The sequence below is a fragment of the Drosophila novamexicana genome, unplaced genomic scaffold (assembly GCF_003285875.2).
Source record: "Drosophila novamexicana strain 15010-1031.04,08,12 unplaced genomic scaffold, DnovRS2.1 tig00000434-arrow-pilon, whole genome shotgun sequence".
In the NCBI taxonomy this organism is placed as follows: domain Eukaryota; kingdom Metazoa; phylum Arthropoda; class Insecta; order Diptera; family Drosophilidae; genus Drosophila; species Drosophila novamexicana.
The window spans coordinates 4674674-4698441 of record NW_020824802.1 but is presented as its reverse complement, the minus strand read 5'-3'; the positions used below and the strand labels follow the sequence as shown (position 1 = coordinate 4698441).

Genomic DNA, 23768 nt, shown 5'->3' with positions numbered 1-23768 from the left:
ATATCGATATCGATTATCGGAAACAAACTCGATCTGCGCGGGAACTAGGAGCATCTACATCTAAAATTTCAAGTCTCTAGCTCTTATAGGTTCTGAGATCCTTGCGTTCATACATACGGACGGACGGACGGACAGACAGACGGACATGGCTAGATCGACTCAGCTATTGATGCTGATCAAGAATATATATACTTTATGGGGTCTGAGAAGCTTCCTTCTGCCTGTTACATACATTTGGACTTTGCACAAATACAATATACCCTTATACCCATTTTTAATGGGTTCAGGTTATAAAAACACTTTAATAATTGTCAGGCTCCTTTTTTAAGCGACCATGTTTTTTTTGTACGCTTAGCAGCTCATCTCTTTTGTAACTCTGGTCGCTGTGAGGTCTGCTGTGACATAAGTTCAATTCTGCAATGTTTGACAGTACGAAAAAAACCAATCGTTGTATCCGAATGTCCGTTTTCATAAAAGTTCCTACAGAGCGTTAGCAACAAATAAATTTATAGTGGCCGCTAGAAGGCTCGTCGTCCGGACTATCGGCTGTTGTAGAGATATACAGCTGATAGTGTTCCCACTATCACACCTGTGGTGACTAAGCCTCTAATAGGCCTTCCACCAAAGAAGCATATTTTTATTTCCAGGCTTGCCCCTCATTTCACATTGTAGACGTAAAAGTCTTCATATTGGCAAAAATTCAAGCCCCACGCACAAGAAAAGTTTACGTTTGCCTATGAGAGGAATACTTTATCATTATGAGTGACTCTTAACACAATCAAGCCGATATACTGTCCGGGCCCTGATGGTATTTGCCCGTGTGTGCTCAGCAACTGTACTGCATTACTATGTAAACATGTCTTAAAACTTGAGATATTGTCTGTTAACACCTCACCTTTCCCGACCATTCGGAAAAAATGCATTGTTGTTCCTCTCCATAAAAAAAGGAGAAAATCCGATGATAACTCTGAAGGTTTTTCCAAACTATCCGCTAAAGAATGCAGATGACGTCATCTCTACTGATTTCAGTTAAGGCCTTCGACTCTGTCAACCACCTTACTGCTTCATAAATTATGCCTACTCGGCTTATCAGCCTGAACTGGAGCTCAGGGATTTTGCGTCACAGAACCCAAAATGTTGTTCCAAGGTAGGCTTCCTGGCCCGCTATGCTATTCTCTTTTCATCAGTGACTTTCTCGCGGTACTGTCTCACTGAAGTTATGCCTTGCATATAAAGTTATGACACCATGTAACTTTTTACAAGTCCACCTTGATACCTTTTAGTCTTTATAAATTTTAGTATGTTCACTAAATTTATGCAAAATCTTATTTATATCTGGCCGGCATGGCTGCCATGGAATCAATCAGTCGAAAATTAAGATGTATAAAAAACTTTTTGTTTTTATAGATATCTTGAGCAAACTCGGCATTTATAAGTTTCAGTATGCTCCCTACATTTTGCTTTTCGAGATACCGTGATCAACCTCGGCATCTAAAGTTTCACTATGTTTTTGCAAAATCTTGTTTACATCGGATTACTAATGGCTGCCATAGGAACGATTGATCGAATATGAGGTTCTGGTATGAAAAACGTTTTGCATTTTTTACATTTTTCCCAAGAAATCTTAACCATACTCGGCATTAAATATTTTCTCTGTGCTTCGTAGATACATGCAAAGCACTATGAGCATTATGAAAAGGTTGGGTCTGCAAAGGAAATAAATCTTCGGCGTGCCGAAGATAACCAATATTTCTCGTTTCTTTTGTTAAGCGTCTTACTAACCGTAATAAAATTGGATGTGTTCAATTTTTAAATATATATGTATGCTGTGACAGAGAAATTAGTTCGTTTTACTTCCTGAAAGAGACTCACTCGACTTATTCACTGCCCGTAGGTGGTCTTCTCCTGGTCCACCTTCCCACCGTGCTGAAGATTGGCCGTGTATACGGCCGACTTATCTAATAGCTTATTAGGCCACAATTCGTGTTTGAATTGAACGAAACCGATTGTTAGGTGCTGATGTATCCATCTATATCTGATCATTCGTTCTTATAAGCTATTGTAACAATGAATTGTAATCTATTCATGCATGCACATTGTAATAAATTTTTACAATCATGAACATTACCTTTTTTTTTTAATTAGAAATCTATATAAGATGAAAAAGGCAAAAAAAAAATAGTTTAAAAAAAAAAACAAGTAATCCTTTTTTTTTATAGAGAATTAAGCTTGCGTTTGGAATAAACGGAGTCAATGTATTGCATAAACCTGTACACTCAATACATAATTGGATTTATCAACTACTGGATTTCCTTAATATAACAGTAAGTACAATTTTTCCTCAATTGATGGAAACGTATTTTATTTATTTAGTGGCTCTGTTCACAAAATTATTAAACTGAAATTTTTGAAGGTAGTTGGTATTTACGCTCATTTGGATGCCAATTTTTGCTTCGAAATTTCAAAAAGATCTGAAAGTAAATACCCAAAAATTTGATTTTCTAAAATTGTGGGGCAAAATGAAGAATTAAAGCCGCATCGTAAACAACGCAACATACATAACAACCAAGCAGCAGTATGTATAGAAAGAATCTACAATGTTTAGAATTGATGCTCGGCTCTGGGTTAAAGGTATCTCTTAGTCGAGCATTTCCGACATAACCAGGATCATTTATTTTTAATACTTTAACTTTAAATTTTCTAATATACCAAAAAATATCCTAATAGAGACTCCCATTAGGAGACTACCCTTCTTTCACACACTTTCTCTCCAACCATTGTGAATCAGGTCATACTGATTCACCTCTATTAGGCGGAGACTCGTCTTGATAACTGAAATAAACAGGAGTTATTCAAATTCGAACTAAGGGAACAAACCACCTCCCAATGCACGATTTAATTTAAAATTATCGCTAACATTAACAACATTTCGATATAGATAACAAGTAAGAGGTTCTAGTCGAAAGCTCCCAACTAGGGGATACCCTGAACCCTCTTATTCCAACACCAAATAAATTTAAAGAAAATGTCCCTTGGCAGGGTTCAAACTCGCATCTGATCGCATTACTTGCTGTCGACTCTTCTCAACAGCCACACCAGAATAAAAAAACAAGTAAGAGGTTATAGTCGGGAGCTCCCGACTAGGGGATACCCTAAACCCTCTTCTTCCAACACCAAATGCATATATATATTCTTTTTTAGAATCTTTATGTCAAGTTTGGTGACTCTAGCTCTTATTATTTACCAAAATTGCCCAGAAAACAGGATATCGATATAGATTTTTATCGATTGCTTGGAAACTGAGTAAGTTATCGATTATCGGAAACAAACTCGATCTGCGCGGCCACTAGGAGCGCCTACATCTAAAATTTCAAGTCGCTAACGCTTATAGGTTCTGAGATCCTTGCGTTCATACAAACGGATGGACGGAGAGACAGACAGACGGACAGACAGACGGACGGACGGACGGACAGACGGACGGATGGACGGACAGACAGACGGACGGACGGACGGACGGACAGACAGACAGACGGACATGGCTAGATCGACTCGGCTATTGATGCTGATCAAGAATATTTATACTTTATGGTGTCGGAGATGCTTCATTCTGCCTGTTACATACATTTGCATTTTGCACATATACAATATACCCTTTTTACCCATTTTCAATGGGTTCATGTATAAAAATCGACACCAAAATCGTGTTTTTTACTAGCAAGTTTCGTAGGTTGTAAGAGCTTAAGCAGTATAAACAGATAATGTTTAAAGGTGGTAATTAGTTTGAAATCGTCTCCAATTTCTATTGCAGCCGGTGGGCTAAAGCTTGTGCAGTGAGCTGCTTATGGTAATGGAAGAAAAAGCCTCAGGAATGTTGATTCTCTGGTAGTTTTGATAAAAAATATTAAGCTTTTGACCCGTTTCTTCGATGCAATGTTTTCTGGCGGTACTTTCCTTAAAAAGTAAGGGTTTTACTTACCACGCTAATTTTCGATCCAAACAAAAGTTTTTATTTAAATTTTGCCTAGCGGAAAATTTTGGATTTTAATATTTGGATCACCAAATTTAGTTTGCAGGTCAACAAGACCTTAAAACATGCTGCCCGCTAAATTATTTGATAAACATCGATCTTTTGGATTTTTCAGTCCACGAATGTTTGAATTGATCTTTGCAGATGCTTATCATTAGTATTAGTTTATGCGGTCTAGCTCTAAAACTAAGGGGACTTTAATTTGAAGAGTCGGTAACCGTTTCCGTTTTAAGCGAGGCACTTACAGTTGAAGATGTGCGGCGTAAAAGTCCCAACTTTCTGAGCTCTTTCTTAGCTCTCGTTTTTTGCACAGGATAAAACCCTGCTGTTTTCGTAAGGCTGTTTTCTATATGCTTAACGATCTTATTCTGCAAGTTGAATAGTCCGAACTGTACAATTGTGCAGACACTGACATTCCATTAAATTATTTTATGAAACCCAAGTCTGATGGGGCCCTCTGGTTATCAAAATTAGAACACATTTTAAAAAAGGTTCCCGAAACATAGATCTGTTACCAAAAACCTCCCCGTGATGTGAAGGATATGGCTTTTTATACCCTGAACCCATTAAAAATGGGTATAAGGGTATATTGTATTTATGCAAAATCCAAATGTATGTAACAGGCAGAAGGAATCATCTCCGACCCCATAAAGTACATATATTCTTGATCAGCATCAATAGCCGAGTCGATCTAGCCCTGTCCGTCTGTCTGTCCGTCCGTCCGTCCGTCCGTATGTATGAAAGCAAGGATCTCAGAACCTATAAGAGCTAGAGACGTTAAATTTTAGATGTATGTGCTCCTAGTGCCTGCGCAGATCGAGTTTGTTTCCGATAATCGATAACTTACTCCGTTTCCAAGCAATCGATATCGATATCCTGTTTTCTTGGGCAATTTTGGTAAATAATAAGAGCTAGAGTCACCAAACTTGACATATAGCTTCTAAAATAGAATATATATATGAATTTGATGTTGGAAGAAGAGGGTTCAGGGTATCCCCTAGTCAGGGTATCCCCTACTTGTTTAAATCTATTTCAAGCCGACACTGATGCATTTTACACTTGTGTTGTGGTTAATCTTTTAGATCTTAATTGCTGTTGTGTGTTACAGGACTGCGCTTCCGCCTAGCAATCACGATCGACCCGTTGCCGGTTCGACATAGCAGCCATTCCCCATAATGATAGTGTTGTATACTGTTCTCATACCGCATGAGGAATTTCGGTCTATTGCACAGTTTAAAGCTGCATTAGAGCTGAGTAAGCTAATATTCTAACTGTGAAATGATATCTGACGGGTGATTATGTTAAGATTGCCAGAATCGTTAAATAGGGTTCATAATGTTTGTTTCTTATTTATGTATTATAATATGTATCGATGGTTTTGGCGACCTTTCCACAATTAATATATTTATTGGCTGGCTCGAGGTAAAAACAAAACAGTGAATAAAATTTTAATTCATTTTTCCAATATATTTCGTTTGCTCATCGCAAACAGTCTTCAGGGCACTTACACGAAGATACAAAAAACAATAAACAATTAGATTACATTAAGATGCAACATTAATTTGAACAAGTAAGAGGTTCTAGTCGGGAGCTCCCGACTAGGGGATACCCTGAACCCTATTATTCCAACACCAAATAAATTAATAAAAAAAAGTTCCCTTGGCAGGGCTCGAATTTGCAACTGGCCGCATTACTTACTGTCGAACCTATTCAACAGCCACACCAGAAAAAAAAAAAATAATAATACTTTCCCCGGTAGGTCTCGAACTCGCGACAGACCACTTGCTATGCCTCTACTCAGCAGCCACACCAACAATTAAGTACTTATGATAAAAAAAGGAACTATAATAACATTACAAAAAAACGATGCAAATACCATGCTATTAGAATGCGAAGCAGACGCGCATGAATGTGTGTGTACATGTATACAGAAATTCTTAAAGCTGCTGCCCCATTCAATTGCGCAGTTGCATATAACTTTTGTTTTTCTTAACCGATCTTTATGAAATTTTCTACAGTATATCTTATTGTACCATAGAATATTTGTGTATTCTGAAAAAATCAAAATTTGTGATGAACTTTCGGTAAAAATCGCAAAGTCCTAAAAATGATTTGATTCCTGGTAAGGTTTACCACCTTCTGTGGTGTTTATGTAGCCTAGGAATTCAGTTTCTTTCTTCACGATTTCGCATTAATCTAACTGTAGTATTAGATTGGCCTCCATTAGCTTCGTAAACACCCTTCTCAATGGCAATATGTATCCCTCCAATGAAGTGGAGTACACAATTATTTCGTCCATATAGATCAGAAAATCTTTGTAGATCAAATCTTCCAAAGGGTTATTCGTGCAGAGATGGAACTTTGCAGGTGCGTTTTTAAATCAAAACGGCATACGAGTGTACTCGTAATGTCAATTTTTCGTCGAAAAGACGTCCTTTGGAATTGAGCTTTCATTCATTTGAATCTGGTGAAAGCCCTTCGCGAGGTCAATGGTAGTAAAGTATTGACACTAACCCGGTTTTTCAAGAATACTATCCATTGCAGGGAATGGGTATTTGTCAATGACTATCCTAAATCAATGACTATCCTTAATTTTTGTTTGCCTGATCCGAAGCGTAAGGTGACTTCGACTTGCGAATTATCCCTTGTTTGATCATATCTTTAATTTGGCTCTTGGCTTATTTGTCGAATGTTTGAGCGTATTCAGAAGGTTTTTTATATATAGGGTTCTCATGTTTAGTTTGTATGACATATTTGACACTACTAGTAAAAGTCAAAATTACACTTTCTCGGTACTGCATTATGTGTTAAAAATGGGTAAAAAGGGTATATTGTGTTTGTGCAAAATGTAAATGTATGTAGCAGGCAGAAGTAAGCATCTGCGACCCCATAAAGTATATATATTCTTGATTAGCATCAAGAGCCGAGTCGATCCAGCCATGTCCGTCTGTCTGTCTGTCCGTCTGTCCATATGTATGAATGCAAGGATATCAAAAACTATAAGAAATTGAAATTTGAAATAGCTATGGGTCCTCCTAGTGCCTGCGATTCGTTAGCGATTTGTTTCCGATAATCGCTTACTTACTCCGTTTCTAGGCAACCGATAAGAATCGATATCGACATTATGTTTTTTAAGCAAATTGGGTAAACAATAAGAGCTAAAGTCATGTTGATATTTTACTCCTTGAATATTCTATTAAGTATCTTTCATTCTATACTTATCGCCACCTCCACGCCACCACCCCAGAGCTATTAATCTAGTTAATAAAATAAAAAATAAATTGACTTTTTGACACTTCTTGGTGTTCGAAGTGAACGGACGTACTCGCGGAATAAAATTAAAAATTGAAATTCGAGTGCACGCCCAAACGGCTAAACGCGGCTTTTGCAACCCCATACAAAGATTGCAACGCATCAAGTTTGTGACCCAATAACAAACAGAAAAAAAAAAACAACGTTAAAAATGAAAACAAAACTACTTGCTGACAAAGCAATTTGTTTTAAGTGAGCAAGTCGCTGCCTTGCTGATATGCACCCAGCCACTGGAAATGCCAATAGAGCTACCATTCCAGAAAGTGCTGAGAACAGCAACTCGAACTAACGAGGTAGGCCAACTATATGCTGACGCCGCTACGCCGCCGAGCACCTCAATGCTGCCAATAAATTCCCCACCATTCTCCAGACATCAGCGCGTCTGCACGCAGTACTGTAGTTTCACCTTCCTACCCTTAACTGTGCATTTAATAGATACCACCAAATCCAATTCACCCGCTGCAGCTGTGGCTCGCCTGATTCAATCACAGGCGAAAAAAAAAAAAAACGCAACCGAAAGCGGCGAAAACATAACAAGACTGACACCAGTCCATTCCAAATACATGCATCCAATAGATATGCTCTCTTGGCGCCACCCGAGCAGATAAGCCCAGCCCAAGTAGAGAGCTTGCCTGCCTCAGCGACTTCTCAGGTTAAGGGCGGCAGCCATCCCAACGCCGTCGCCCATGCCAGCACCAGCTCCTCCGTGCCCCTAGAAAGGGGCCTAGCCAATGATATGCCCACATACAGGGCCATCATAAAGAAACTGGATGAATATAAAATCAAATTCTATTCATACCAGCTGCAGGAGAAGAAGCCCTACCGCATAGTCATCAAAGGCCTTCACCACTCCACACTCAACCGAGAGCTCATCGACGAACTGCAGTGACAGGGCCATACCGCTCTCCATGTGCACAATCCGAACCGATAAGCCACCAAGGAGTCCATGAACATCCACTTCATTAACTTGAAGCCGGCGGCCAACAACACGGAGGCTCTTACCATCACGAAGCTGTGCAAGCAGGTGGTCGAGGTGGAGACTGCACGAAGAAACCAGGACGTGCTGCAATGCCATAGATGTCAGGCGTACGGGCACACAGCCACGTACTGTAGAAAGCAATACAAATGCGTTAAATGCGGGCTCAATCATCGCAATGCCGATTGCACACGGCTCGACTCAGTTCCGGCAACATGCGCCCACTGCGGTGCGCCCACAACCTGCGAACTATAAAGGCTGCGAGTGGTTCACCGAATATACAAAGCGTGTGGGAGCCCCAAAGTCCGCCAAAATGAAAAATAAAGTTCATGGACCTATACCTGTTGACTTCCCCCGTACAGCAACCACTGAACAAGTAAGCTTTCATACGCCGCTGCCACCAGAAGAGGACTAGCTGCATTCAGCAAAGAGAACAACGTACCCAGCGTTAGCCAGCGAGAAGGACCAGCGCAAGCTAGGCTACATAGATGGCTGAGGGAACAGCAACAGGAGAGGCTGACTGCGCAAGAACAGCAACAGCAGACATCTGGAAAAGGGGAAGGATTTTCTTCTGCCATCATGGACATGAACCGAGCTATCGAGAGGATGGCAGAAATGCAACAGCACGTTTTTGGTATGCAACAGCAAATCCTTACCCGTTTGACCGCGTTGCTATCCAAATATACACACCACTGAAGGTGTTAATCTGGAATGCCAATGGCATTTCAGGTAAAGTACTATTGAAGACCCTAGTACAAAACACGCTCTTGGAATAATTCTGCTGTCAGAAAATAGAACCAACGGTCCTATTTTCCCCAGAATCTTCGGCTTCGAGGCGTGCCCTGTACACTGGACTCAAAATCGCTCAGCTAGTGGCGGCTGCGCTGTCCTCGTCCAGAGTAACTTAGTTCACTTCCCGCAATTGAGCGTTGCTTATCGTGTTTACCAATATCCGACCGTAAAAGTCTCTACTGATGCTGGTAGCGTGGACTTTGGAGCAGTCTATTGCAGGCCAAATGAGCAGACGTCGACTGGTACTCAACTCGGCTGGAAGCAGATATCTAGTGGGAGGCGACTGGACTGCACATCACTGGCTGTGGGACGCAAACTAGCGCGCGCGGGCTTCAACTAGCTAACAGCCTGGGGCATCGTCAAGCCTAGGTACTGGCCATAGCTTCTCCCACAAGATACCCGTACGGCAGCAGAGGCACTCCGTCTTGCATAGACATCGCCATCTACCATGCAATCCCTGACCAGCTCCTCACAATCGCTGACGATTGCGATCTCCCAAGCGACCACCTGGCACTTTTAGCTACCCTAGAGAGCATGGCCAGCGCAATGCCGATGCTGATCAACGCACGCACTGACTCCGGTATCTTCCAGAGACAGATAAGTGAAAGTATTCACCTCAACGCCAAAATCAGCACTGGACTGGATGTAGAAGACGCCATTGAGCTGCTCAACGCTATGACTCACGCAGCAGCAGCCGAAGCTAGCCCCCACCTGGTGCCAGGCGGCTGGATAGTGGACGCGGATATAGCCAACCTGCTTAGGATCAAGAGGCGATGCAGACGCAAGTTCCACGCGACTCAGCATCCGTAGGACAAGGCGGAGTGTCGAAAAGCGAAACGGTAACTCAAGGAGGCCCTCGCAGACACAAAGAAGCATCCTCCTCCAGAAGGTTGGAGAGCATGGACTTTACCCATAACTCGGGATACTCGCTTTGGCGAGCAACTAAAAGCCTGAAGCGCCAACCCTGGAAAACTGTTCCCCTTCTTCGCCACAATGGAACATACTGCCTTACAGACGAAGAGCAAGCTGATACCTTCCCACTGTGAGTACGAAACCACTGATGGAGCCCAGGAATACATCCACTTGATCGAGAGCTGGGCACGTAGGTGGAACATCAAGTCCAATGCCTCGAAGTGCCAGTCGGTCAACTACACACTGAGGCGTGGCAAGGCTCCAGCAGTCCGGATAGATGGCAGCCCCTTTTACCCTGGCACAACCGCCAAGTATCTTGGAATATTACTGGATTAGAGGATTACCTTTCGGGCGTACATCGACCGCCTACTCAGGGAGTGCCGCTTTAATATGGCCAAGGCCAACTGGCTACTGAACCCCAACAGCCCATTGCCACTTCGTTGCAAACGATCAATTTACAACGACGCGGTGGCCCCAACTTGAAAATACGGTATCCAGGTTTGGGGCATTGCAAATCGACAAATCGAAGACGGATTCAACCACTCCAAAACTTGGCCTTACGTCAAATGACTGGTGCTGACTGGTACGTCAGAAATTCTACCTTGGACAGAGACCTCAAAATGGAAACTATTGACAGCCAAGTCGGATCATTCACCAACCGGTACAACGAACGCTTGCAGCGAGGCCTAATTGGGAAGTGTGTAGTCGGGAGGTTCCAGAGAAGATGGTTCAAGGAGCTCCTCTAATCATGGCAAATGAGCCGCCCGTTAGACACCGACTACCTACGTAACGATGCAGCCTTACTCATAGAAGACACCTTTGACGTTTGTCCACGATAAAGCCTGAGGACCCAATTTGTGGCAAAATATCTCCTAAGCAAACTGTGTTGTAATAAAAATGTATACTATTTTTCATTCAATACAATAAAAGAAAATAAAATTGACTTTTTAAGAATACACAAATATTCTATGGTACAATAAGATATACTGTAGAAAACAAAGACATATACCAATTATTGTACGTATTTTAATTGGGAAATTTAAAAGGTTTTGTTTCGTTATGTTGATTATGTCGATGAACCCGTATCGATTACGCGCTTAAATTTAATATTATTTATTTTTATACCCTGAACCCATTAAAAATGGGTATAAGGGTATATTGTATTTGTGCGAAATCCAAATGTATGTAACAGGCAGAAGGAAGCATCTCCGACCCCATAAAGTATATATATTCTTGATCAGCATCAATAGCCGAGTCGATCTAGCCATGTCCGTCCGTCCGTCCGTCCGTATGTATAAACGCAAGAATCTCAGAGCTAGAGACTTGAAATTTTAGATGTAGGTGCTCCTATTGCCTGTGCAGATCGAGGTTATTTCCGATTATCGATAACTTACTCCGTTTCAAAGCAATCGATAAAAATCGATATCGACATCCTGTTTTTTAAGCAAATCGGGTAAATTATAAGAGCTAGAGTCACCAACCATGATATGTTGCTTCTAGAATATTATATATAAGTCAAGTATCTTTAATTTCATACCTATCGCCACCTCCCCGCTACCATCGTGGAGCTATAAATCAAGTCAGAAACCCAACTTATATTGACAACCAATTTAAGCTACAATTTAAATGCAATTGACTTTCAGAATACACAAATATTCTATGGTACAATAATATATACTGTACGAAATTTCATAAAGATCGGTTAAGAAAAAAACAAACTTATATGCAACTGCGCAATTGGTTGAGGCAGCAGAATTTCTGTATACATGTACACACATACATTCATGCGCGTTTGCTTCGCATTCTAACAGCATGGTAAATGCGACTTTTTTCTGTTATGCTATTTTAGTTCCTTTTTTATACCCTGAACCCAATAAAAATGGGTATAAGGGTATATAGTATTTGTGCAAAATCTAAATGTATTTAACAGGCAGAAAGAAGCTGCTCCGACCCCATAAAGTATATATATTCTTGATCAGCATCAATAGCCGAATCGATCTAGCCATGTCCGTCTGTCTGTCTGTCCGTCCGTCTGTCCGTCCGTCCCTCCGTATGTGTGAACGCAAGGATCTCAGAACCTATAAGAGCTTGAGACTTGAAATTTTAGATGTAGGTGCTCCTAGGGCCTGCGCAGTTCGAGTTTGTTTTCGATAATCGATAACTTACTCCGTTTCCAAACAATCGATAAAAATCGATATCGATATCCTGTTTTTTGGGCAATTTTGGTAAATAATAAGATCTAGAGTCACGAAACTTGACATATAGCTTCTAAAAAAGAATATATATATGCATTTGATGTTGGAGGAAGAGGGTTTAGGGTATCCCCTAGTCGGGAGCTCCCGACTAGAACCTCTTACTTATTATTTCTATGAATGACGCAAATTTTGAGTAGATATCAATGCAAGATAAAAATAGTTTATCTCCTACTATGTAAAAATCCATTACACATTTTTCTCGGATATTAGCGATTTCCGGAGTTATTTCGAAAGTTAATTTTGTATCACTGTGTTCTGTTTTTGCCATATCGCAAATCTCACATTCGTTTATTAGATTTTGAATTAAATTTTGATAATCTGGGAAATAATGGGGTTCTTTGAACCAATTGATAATTTTTTCAATTCCAGGACGTAATAATTCTTTGTGTTTTTTATACCCTGAACCCATTAAAAATTGGTGTAAGGGTATATTGTATTTCTGCAAAATCCAAATGTATGTAACAGGCAGAAGTAAGCATCTCCGACCCCATAAAGTATATATATTCTTGATCAGCATCAATAGCCGAGTCGATTTAGCCATGTCCGTCTGTCTGTCCGTCCGTATATATGAACGCAAGGATCTCAGAAACTATAAGAGCTAGAGACTTGAAATTTTAGAAGTAGGTGCTCCTAGTGCCTGCGCAGATCGAGTTTGTTTCCGATAATCGATAACTTACTCCGTTTCCAAGCAATCGATAAAAATCGATAGGTAAATAATAATAGCTAGAGTCACTAAACTTGACATATAGCTTCTAAAATATAATATATATATGCATTTGATGTAGGAAGAAGATGGTTCAGGGTATCCCCTAGTCGGGAGCTTCCGACTAGAACCTCTTACTTGTTATGATTAGGTATGGGTTTACCTTCTTCTTCAAATTCTTCGCTGTCTACTTATGGATAGATTAGGAGCATTAGATGACGTCTGCCATTGTTGGTTATTTATGGGGTTTTGCACTTATCTTGGTCCATATTTCGTTTGAACTCTTGATGCAAATGATATCCTGTGCGATTCTAAGGCTTTAAATATGTCTTATTGAAATTAGGGCTTACCACATTATAAAAATTTTGATTATTACATCCCATGTGAAGTTGGCGGACTATCAGAATTATTTTGATCCTTTGGTCTCGCGGACAGTGTGGTTTCATAGACTCGTTCTTGCTGAGCAAATTGTTGTAGCTTAGTTATAGTGGCAATATTTGCTTCTCTAAGGTCATGAAAAGCCTATCTGGAAGCTCGCGCATTTTTATTCAGACTTGTAGCATTATTTGTTTTTGATTTTTGTTTTAATGGTTTTCGTTGGTTTCACGCACGATTTTCAATGAGTACGATTTGCAGTAATCTAAAGATATACAAGACCTGGGGCGCACTCACTGTTTAGTAGTGAACAGAATTCGCTAAAATTTATAGTGAGTCTTAGTCCTGATGTAAAAGCCCTGACGTGAGCTGAGAAGACAAACTATAAGCCTAAATGCTTTCACCTATCTCAAGTAATGGCATGAAACATTGCATAGTCGATTCGTCTGCCTCCAAGCAGAGCCTACACTGAGGCAGCGGAGTGATGCAAATAGTCGACTAATAGAAGTCTTAATTATTATATATTATGTTTATGGGATATTAAAAATGCGCTATAGCCCAATCTGTGAGCTCGTCTACTACCAGCCGAAGATACTGGTACAATCAGGCACCATCTGACAGCGTGTTGTCGTCGATAATCTACCAGCTTGCCACCTACTTACTTCCGCTAGTCAGGGTAATCCGCTGGTTCGCACAGCAGCTACGAGCTAATCGGGTTGAAATCCTCGAACTGATTGGTGATGCTATACTAGTGGCTGCCTTGGGCGGCTGTTGCGTTGCTGGCTTACCGGCACTGTACAGTCTATGAGTTCTGACTTCCAGGTTCCTGAGACCAGACCCAATTGGCACCATCCTTTTTTGCGTTGAAATAAAGGCCACACGCTTGGAGTTCTAAATGTTTAATAGATCGCGGCTTTCAGGTTTGCGATATACGCAGCTGAGAAAGGGCACGATCCTTCAGTCGCTTCCACCTTTTAGCTACGAACTATTGTCTAATATCGAACCGGACCCATACCATTTTCGCCAAAAGGATCCTCTTTGCCCTGGCATCGGTGAGAGGCGCTGTTGCGTTTGAAGACTTCAAAACCTTCTTTTCGAAGTTCGATTTCTTTGCAAAGGCTTTTTTAGCGTCAAGATGTTGTGCTGGATTCTCTTCAACAACTGGGGTTAAAGTCTCTGAGGACATTGGGTCAAGCTGGCAACGACCTTTCAAGGTTCGTCTTCCGTCTGATCTCACATAGAGATTATAGTCGCACTCGGGATAGATATAATTACGTACATGTGAATGATCCGACAACTGCATGTTGTCAGTTACAGCTAAATTTCTTATCTATCCGCTATCTGTTTCATTTACCTGTTGTGCTAAAAATAGCTCTGGAACATTGATAAAAAAAAAGAGTTACCAAACACCCAGTGAAAATACTCATGGTTGGCCCTACTGTTGATGCTGCTCATGAATATATACATATACTTTATTAAGTCAGCCTGTTACATACATTTGCATCAAACCAATATAACATATTTTACCCATTTTCAGTGGGTTTTATTAATAAGAACAAAAACAACATCGCTCGCTGTTGCCAGCCAGTTATAGAACATTTTGAATGAATTTGCAAACAGTAACACGAATGCACAAAGTAATATTGCAAATAACAAATAAATGAAATAAAAATGTGGACGAGTATATTGGTCTTGCTGCCCGCCGCCTGTCTGCATGAATACATATTTTTTTCATATTTAATATTAGAGACGGGCGTCTGATAAAGTCTTCAGTTTATGTGAGTAAGCTCGCTGATAATGTTGTGTTGTGAAAATTTCCAAATATGACAATAAAATACCAATAAAGTATTTAATCTTTGCAGGACTATCCTATTGAAGCATATGAGCCATACGCGCTTGTGTCGGAAATCCAGGGCCATGTGTGGAATTTGGCAATGGAATATACGTAAGTGTATTGGTTTTGTGCAACGTTCGTCCATGCCAGATAAAGTGTAAGAAGCTATTTAGTTTACTGTAGAAACGCAATTATTTTCCGGTCTAAAGAAAAAAATGTGGGTAATATAGTCGTGTATACCCGCTTGTAAATATTTAATGAAAATGTCTGAGGTAAGGGTGGCCATTCGGTTATTCTATAATTTTGCATTTTGATGATCTCTGTGAAACTTCAAACTATGAAGTTTACCGCTTCAAATCGTGAAAATCGATATCTTCGAAAAATTAACAACTATGGTAATCACATTTGAAATAAAGGCTATCGATGTGTGATTTCTGGCAAATAGCATCTGTTCTGCACTGCAACCCACAAGAAATCTTAAGTGATGATGATTTGACATGAAGACTTAACTATATATGCCGGTTAGATAAAGCGGAATACTAAGATTAATGATTCTAGTCGGGAGCTCCCGACTGGGGGATACCCTGAACCCTCTTCTTCCAACATCAAATGCATATATATATTCTATTTTAGGAGTTACATTTTAATTTTGTGACTCTAGCTCTTACTATTTACCAAAATTGCCCAAAAAACAGGATATCGATATCGATTTTTATCGATTACTTGGAAACGGAGTAAGTTATCGATTATCGGAAACAAACTCGATTTGCGCGGGCACTAAGAGCACCTACATCTAAAATTTCAAATCTGTAGCTCTTATAGGTTCTGTGATCCTTGCGTTCATATATACGGACAGACGGACAGACAGACGGACATGGCTAGATCGACTCGTCTATTGATGCTGATCAAGAATATATATACTTTATGGGGTCGGAGATGCTTCCTTCTGCCTGTTACATACATTTGCATTTTGCACAAATACAATATACCCTTATACCCATTTTTAATGGGTTCAGGGTATAATGATGGACCTTTATTCCAATTTAAATATATTTTTTTTCCTCCTTTTGCATAGCTGCCCATGTTGTTTTTTCTCAGCTATCCTCCTAATAGAAGGAAGGACGCATACCCGAAATATTAAGTATATTTTTTTATATCAGTATCAACAGCCGAGTCGATAAAGCTACTTTGTCTGTCTGTCCGTATGCCTCTTTCTATGCAAACCAGTGTCTCAGTTTTAAAGCTATCGTCATAAAACTTTGCATAGGTCCTTTTTTTGCTGGCGTTACATATCCGAACCAGCGGATCGGACCACTGTATTATATATAAATGCCACATAAATCAAATTCGGAAGTATAAGAAATTGAATGAAACTTCCTTTATTTTGAAGATAAGTTAACCAAACCCGGCATATATTAGTTTTACTGTAATTGTTCGGTCATATATACATAAGTTAGGGTATCAATAGCAATGTCAAAGCAGATTATGTTAAGATTATCCTAACTCTCTTCTATTTGAATGTCATAAGCACTCATACACATATACAGTCTCGCTCTTTTTCGGGCTCTGTAATTGCTCGGTCCCTTTAATCTTAAGTTATGTTAAAAAATCAGTTCTGTAAGCAACATCATAGAAGTCAGTCGTGTTCATCAGTTTATAAAACCATCATTAAAACTTCATACCATCCACACACACCCACTTGAGATAAGATTCTTCAAAGGTCAAAAAAACGATTTTGATCCAACATTTTGGCGCACAACGTGATAGCTAGTGTGTGGAAATTGGCGGCATATCGTTGCCCCCCATCATTTCGTTGGAGAAAGGTTTTATCGAACTCTTCGCAAAATACAAAATCGACAGCAAGATTTGGCCAACTGTATTGTCTTTCGGCATTTGGAGCCGTTACAAATTGCCATTCCTTCAATCTCGCTACCTTCGCTTCGCAGCTGCATTCTCGCTTTCGTTACTTCGTGCTGGATACGCTCTGACTTTGATTGCTCAATGCCTTTGCTTCACAGCTTCTTTCCCGTTGCCCTTACTTCGTCGTTGGAAACTCGCTGCCTTCGCCTTGCTGTTGCATTTTCGTTGCCGTTGGTTCGTCGCTAGAAGCTCGCTGCCTCTGTTTGTTCACTGCATTTGCTTCATCACCGCAAGCAACTCTCACATCGGTGAGCGCAACATTTACAAGTCTTAGTTGTTCTGTTAACAGTTGGAAGCATTTGAACTGTCACTCGCTCACATCGCTCACACAATGTGACGTCATCACAGTCCGGCTGTTAGCATTTTGGAATATCAGAACTATGGCTAACATTTTTGGAGTATCAGAACTGTCGCTCGGTCCCATCGGTGATCACAACATTCTGGATACATACTGTCAACTCTTGAAGCAAACTTACGTAAGCGAGGAAACATAAAACGATGGCAGTGAAAAAAGATTGTTATACGGCGAGCTACAATTACGCTTGGATATGTTGGAGATGTTGGAGGCTCAGTGTCCTTCTAACAACCGTTGTCGAAGCTGCAAGCATCGCCATCACCCGTTTCTGAATTTTGGCCAACCGCCTGCATCATCATCGTCTACATCGCCATCATCCATAGCGCAAATGTCCTCAACAACGACTCCTGCTGCAACTCACTCGCATATGAATCAATCGCCAGGCGGACAAATCATTCTTGCTACTGCAAAGGTACTAGTGCGTGATTCATCAGGAACGTATAAACAAGACAGACCATTGCTTGACTCATGTTCCCATGTCAATTTCATAACGGATCAATTCGCTCAACGGCGGCATCTGCGCCGTGATAAGCATCAGTTCGAAATCCGCAGCATAGGGGACTCGTCGACTAAAATTAACAACCGTACCATGACTGGAATTAAATCTCGTTTGTCACGATTTGAAGTAACACTACAGTTCTGCATAACGTCTCACATTAACTACCAACCGGATTCGGAAATCGACACGTCAGATTGGAGGTAGCCAGCGAATACGCCACTTGCAGAGGAAACTTTCCACAGGTCAAGTAGGATTGATCTCCTTCTCGGTACCGATGCATTTTTCGAATGCCTGGCTGTTGGACAGATCAAGCTCGGAGACAATTTGCCAGTCCTTCAGAAAACGTTGTTTGGATGGGTTGTGTCTGGCAAATATCGTCATCAGTCAGCTAAGCAGTCATCAACGTGCTTGCTTTCTGTGGAGGAGTCAATTGACAAAAATCTTCAATTACTTTTGCGCATTGATGACAACACAGATGAATAACGGCAGGATTGTTGTGCGTCTTCCTTTCAAGGGAGATCCACACCTTGGCAATTTAAGTGTTTTTGCACGTTGTCGTTTTTTACCGCTCGAGAGGCGAATCAGTCAGCAGCCTACTGTTCAATCGCAATGTGTAAACTTCATAAAAGAATATGAGGATCTTGGCCATATGACTTTAGTGATAAATCCGAGATTAAGTGAGCCACACTTTTATATACCTCACCATTGTGTTTTTAAACCCAGCAGTTCATCAACGAAGTTACGAGTCGTGTTTGATCTGTATATACTTCTCCTTCGTTTTCGATTGGTTCGTTACGCCATCATAGCGGACATTACGACAATGTATAGACAAGTTTTAATCAGCCCAGTGGATCGGAAATTTCAATATATATTTTGGAGAGCATCCCCTGATGCTGATTTGCAGACATTTGAGCTAAATAGATTGACGTATGGAACGGCCTCGGCCCCATACTTAGCAGTTCGCAATTGCAATATCTAGCAGATCTGCATGTGAACTAGTTTCTCATTGCCGCATCCATTGTAAAATCATCATTTTATTTTGATGATCTGCTATGCGGAGCAAACGAGCTCATCGAGTTGCAGAACATTAAACACGAGGTCACCGAGATACTTTGCCGAGGACACTTCCCATTGGTTAAGTGGCACTCCAATCATCCCGCCGTCAGAGACGATAAATCAGTTGAGGGTTTAAACTTGGATGAAATGCTGTCACTAGCGCACTCGGCGTAGCTTGGGATCTACGTCGTGACGTGCTTCTATTTGAATTAAAACCCAAAAAATGGTATTCAACAGCTACAAAGAGGACTATTCTCTCGACTGCGTCTTCTCTGCTCGATCCATTAGGATTGCTGGCACCAATCATTATCGTCTCGAAAATCATCATACAGGAGCTATAGCTGCTAAAGCTCGCCTGGGATGAATCTGTTCCGCAATCACCCATACAAGCATTGAAAAATTGCGTAACGTCTCTCAAGGAATTGTGGTCGATTTCAGTGCCCCGTTGTTGCTTGCAAGCTGGGCTCACAGACATACAACTGCACGCTTTCTGTGACGCATCAATACGTGCTTACGGCTGCTGCATGTATGTGCGTTCCTCGGATTCGTATGGCAATGTCCAGGTTCAGCTTTTGACTGCTTAATCCCGGGTGGCTCCTGTCAAGAAGCGGAGCTCAACTCCTGAGTAAGTTATCTACAACTCTCAAAAACAAATTAATCGGCAAGCCGCACAGCGCGCATTTTTGGTCTGATTCGCAGATTGTATTGCACTGGCTGCAACAACACTCTAATCACATTGTCGACATTTGTAGGAAATAGAGTATTCATTATACAAGATTAGACAGCAGATGGAAAGTGGAGACATGTACGTGGATGTCCAGCTAATGAGCTCCAGGAATAAATTTGGTTTACAGGACCTGCATTTCTGCGTCATTCCGAGACTCAGTTTCCCTGCCAACAATTCGACAATGATTTGGACATGGACACTATCGATGCTGAAAAACGGAAGTCTACATTTGCGGTAACTATCGAAAGTAATTATATTCTGGAATGGCTGAACGGAACTAGTTCATACATTCGGGCGCTTCGAGTTATGGCATATATATTTCGGTTTTAACATATTGCCAAAAAGGAACACCCTGTCGAAAGTTCGCAGCCAGCTCCAGAAGAACTTCGCCACGCGTTGAACTGCATCATCTGGATCATCCAACAGAACTATTTCAAAGAAGATTTTCAATTGCTAAGAAAACGAAGAAATTTGAAAAGCAATCTGAAATTTCTCAGCCCCTTCATAGATGACTCCTCTGGATACGAGCTCATCAAGGTTGGCGGCAAACTCGAGCATGCTGATATCCCCTCCCGTCAAAGGCATCCTTTACTCGTTCCCAAGGAATCGCAATTTGTCCACAATTATGTTCGGCATCTTCACTTGCGCAACTACCATACCAACGGCATTAGTTATACTGCTGCGGCTTCAATTCTGGGTCGTAAACGCAAGAGCTTTAGCACGCAGCATTGTACGTTCCTGTATACACTGTGTCAGATATCGTCCAGTTTTACTTCGTCAAATCATGGGTTACCTGCCACCTGAGCGCTTGTCCACAGAAAAACCATTTCGCCACGCTGGAGTCGACCTCTGCGGTCCAGTGAACACCTATCTTCGAATACGTGGAAAGGGTCACACAAAATCTTATATCGCCATATTTGTCTGCATGGCCGTAAAGGCCGTTCACATTGAAATCGTGTCAGATCTTTCAACGAACAAGTTTTTGGAATCGTTGAAACGCATGGTTGCCCGTCGGGGACCAGTATCGCACATCTGATGTGACAACGCCACAAATTTCGTCGGAGCATCCAACAAGCTACTCTTGCTGAAGAAGATCATGTTCAACTCTAGCACTCAAGATGCTATCCTATCATATTGTTCATCTGAAGAAATAACCTTTCATTTCATTCCACCTAGGGCTCCACACTTTGGCGGTCTTTGGGAGGGATTCTTTGGCTGGTAGCAAGTGCACACACATATTCATGCCCGTCTTCTTTGAATTCTATCAAGAGCCTTGCAATTGCGATTGTATTGTTTTTTGTGCTGCTATTTGAATTCGTTTTTTTTTTCATTAAGACTCAGTTATTAGTGTGGCTGTTGATTAGAGGCGGTGGCAAGTAGTGCGGTCAGTTCGAGCCCCCTACAAATTATTTGTATACCCTGAACCCATTAAAAATGGGTAAAAACGGTATATTGTATTTGTGCAAAATGCAAATGTATGTAACAGGCAGAAGGAAGCATCTCCGACCCCATAAAGTATATATATTCTTGATCACCATTAATAGCCGAGTCGATCTAATCATTCCGTCTGTCCTTATGTATGAACGCAAGGATCTCAGAACCTATAAGAGCTAGAGACCTGTGAGAATTTTAGATGTAGGTCCTCCCAGTGCCTGCGCAGAAACTCCGGTATCAAACAATCGACAAAAATCGATATCGACATCCCGTTTTTTTTTTTAGCAATTTTGGTAAATATTAAGAGCTTGAGTCACCACACTTGATATGTTGCTTCTAGAATATTATAGATATTTCAAGTATATTTCATTTTATACCTATCGCCACCTCCCCGCTAACACCGCAGAGCTATAAATCAAGTTAATAACTCAATGCTCAATGCATTTTAATGCTACAATAACAATGGTACAATAAGATATACTGTAGAAAATTTCATAAAGATCGGTTAAGAGAAAACCAAAGTTATATGTAACTTCGCAATTGGATGGCACAGCTAGCGAAAACATTAAGAATTTGTGTATACATGTACACACACACATTCATGCGCGTCTGCTGCGCATTCTATCGCATTTTAACAGCATTATAACAGCATGTTCTAATTCTGTTCTTCCGAAAGCTCAGCAATCAGTGACTTTGCAGTTCTCATCACACTTCTGAAAATTCCGCAAGTCACAATTCTTTAAGGGTATTTAATCTTCGATTTGCTGAAAATAAAATTTTTTCTTATAATACACTGAACGTTTGAAATTGTGAAATTTGTAACAGGCAGAGGCATTTCCTACCTCAGAATAAATTATTAGTTTCTCAGCATCCGCCCAGTTGTATGAATTCGTCGAATTTTGAGTCTATTTTAGCGAGAGACTTGATAGAGCTTTCGAACGTAGTTCTACGTAGCCTATTGCCCGCGCAAGACACGCGACAGCTCCTCAAAGCTTGTAATTATATATATGCATAAAACTAAAAAGGGAGCCAAAAAGAAAAAATACAGAAAAGCAAATTAAAATTCCGCAGGCTAGGCAAACGCAATAATGCAAAGGTCAGAAGATACACATAAACGTGGTCTATTTTAAATGTATTATTTGTTTTTTTTTTTAAAGGCAAAGACAAAAATTTTATCGAATACAAAAATTTGGTTGACCGCCAAACAGGATAGAAACGTGTATGTATTCGAAGCGACAACGGTCACGAATATACAAATAAACAATATATTGGCCGTTTAAAAGCAAATGGAAAAGCAGGAGAACTGTCAACAGCGTACACTCGGCCTAAAAATGGTGTTGCCGTGCGCACCAATCGAACAATAGAGGTAATGCAGAAGATCTAGCTTTACAACAAAATTCGTCAAATGTATTACATAAACACAAACGGACGACGATAAGAACAATATAGGGAAAACTCATAGACGTAACCAAGAAGTAACAATGGCAATAGACTATTTACCATAGGTCGTAATAGACAGAATCATAACAATCAAAATAGCCCTCAACCACTAAAATCAAAATTATTTAACTCATAAATTAATTAGAAATAGCCACGCATGTCGATTTAAATATTAGCAAGACCTTTTTTGTCATGTTCAATTTTCAGAATGACTTTATTCATGATCTTCGGTTATATTTTACATTAAGCTGTTCAGCAGTGTATATGTCAGAACTCCATCTTCTATCAATGTTTTTTTTTTTTAATAAATTCGCATATACACTGCCGCTTACTTGAGTAGCGCCCCTTTTTATGAAATGTTAAATGCGAATGGCCTTGAATCTACGAGCTATCAGTTGCCCATCCATTACAGGAAAAATAATATTCCAGCTTGTGAATTTACCAGACTTATAATAGGCGATTCCGATTAAATTTCGTCAGAAATTCACAAAATTTGTAGCTCATTCAAAAAGCATTCCCCAATCATACTTTCCGTTCAGTAACAAATGCGATATGTGCACTTACCTGAACAATTCTTTTGTTTGGATTGATATTGAGTAAATCAACCAAAAATTGGACGTGCAACAATAAAGAAAAAGGCGAAACAAAAGCGTTCAGGGAGAGCGTTCCAACCAAACCAATTTTTTACGGGATCCACATGGCTAGTTTCACGTAGATAATAAAGCACATATTTTCCTGTGTGCATCTTATTTGCATGACTCTGCCGCTAAAAAAAATTAAAAATCGGGTGTAACTGACAGTGTCTTTACGGTTAAAAGAGTTATTTGAAAGGGAGGCTCCGCTCCAATCCCAACCGCGAAGAGTCCTCCTGCGTGTTTACTCTATTCTCAGTAAGAAGCTTTTTCAAAATGTCAGCAGTATTCTTTACTGCTATTTCGATTCTGAATTTTGCTTTAGTTTTAGTTAACTCTAGTCAAGTCAAGTCTTACTATTGTACCACAATTTGGTACATATTTTCTAAAATAGCCTCTCAATACCAAGTATCATCCTAACTTATGCTTATTATATTTCTTCTATTTTTTGAGTTGTAAAATACAAACAGCGCTCTAAGAAACGAATATTATCCCTGATGTGTCACAAACGAAGTATAT

General features: G+C 40.4%; 1 protein-coding gene across 6 annotated transcripts in view; it reads left to right on the top strand.

Annotated features, from left to right (window-relative positions):
* LOC115760348 (autophagy-related protein 2 homolog B) overlaps positions 1-23768 on the top strand; it is a 282487-nt gene that overhangs the window by 153508 nt on the left and 105211 nt on the right. For all 6 annotated transcript variants that reach the window (XR_004017603.1, XM_030701631.1, XM_030701630.1 and 3 more), the window contains 2 exons: positions 2220-2324; positions 15215-15297. Coding sequence is in view for 5 of the 6 variants with exons in the window: in XM_030701631.1 (XP_030557491.1) it covers positions 2220-2324; positions 15215-15297 (188 nt within the window). In the remaining variant the exon portion in view is untranslated. The remainder of the gene's footprint in view (positions 1-2219; positions 2325-15214; positions 15298-23768) is intronic.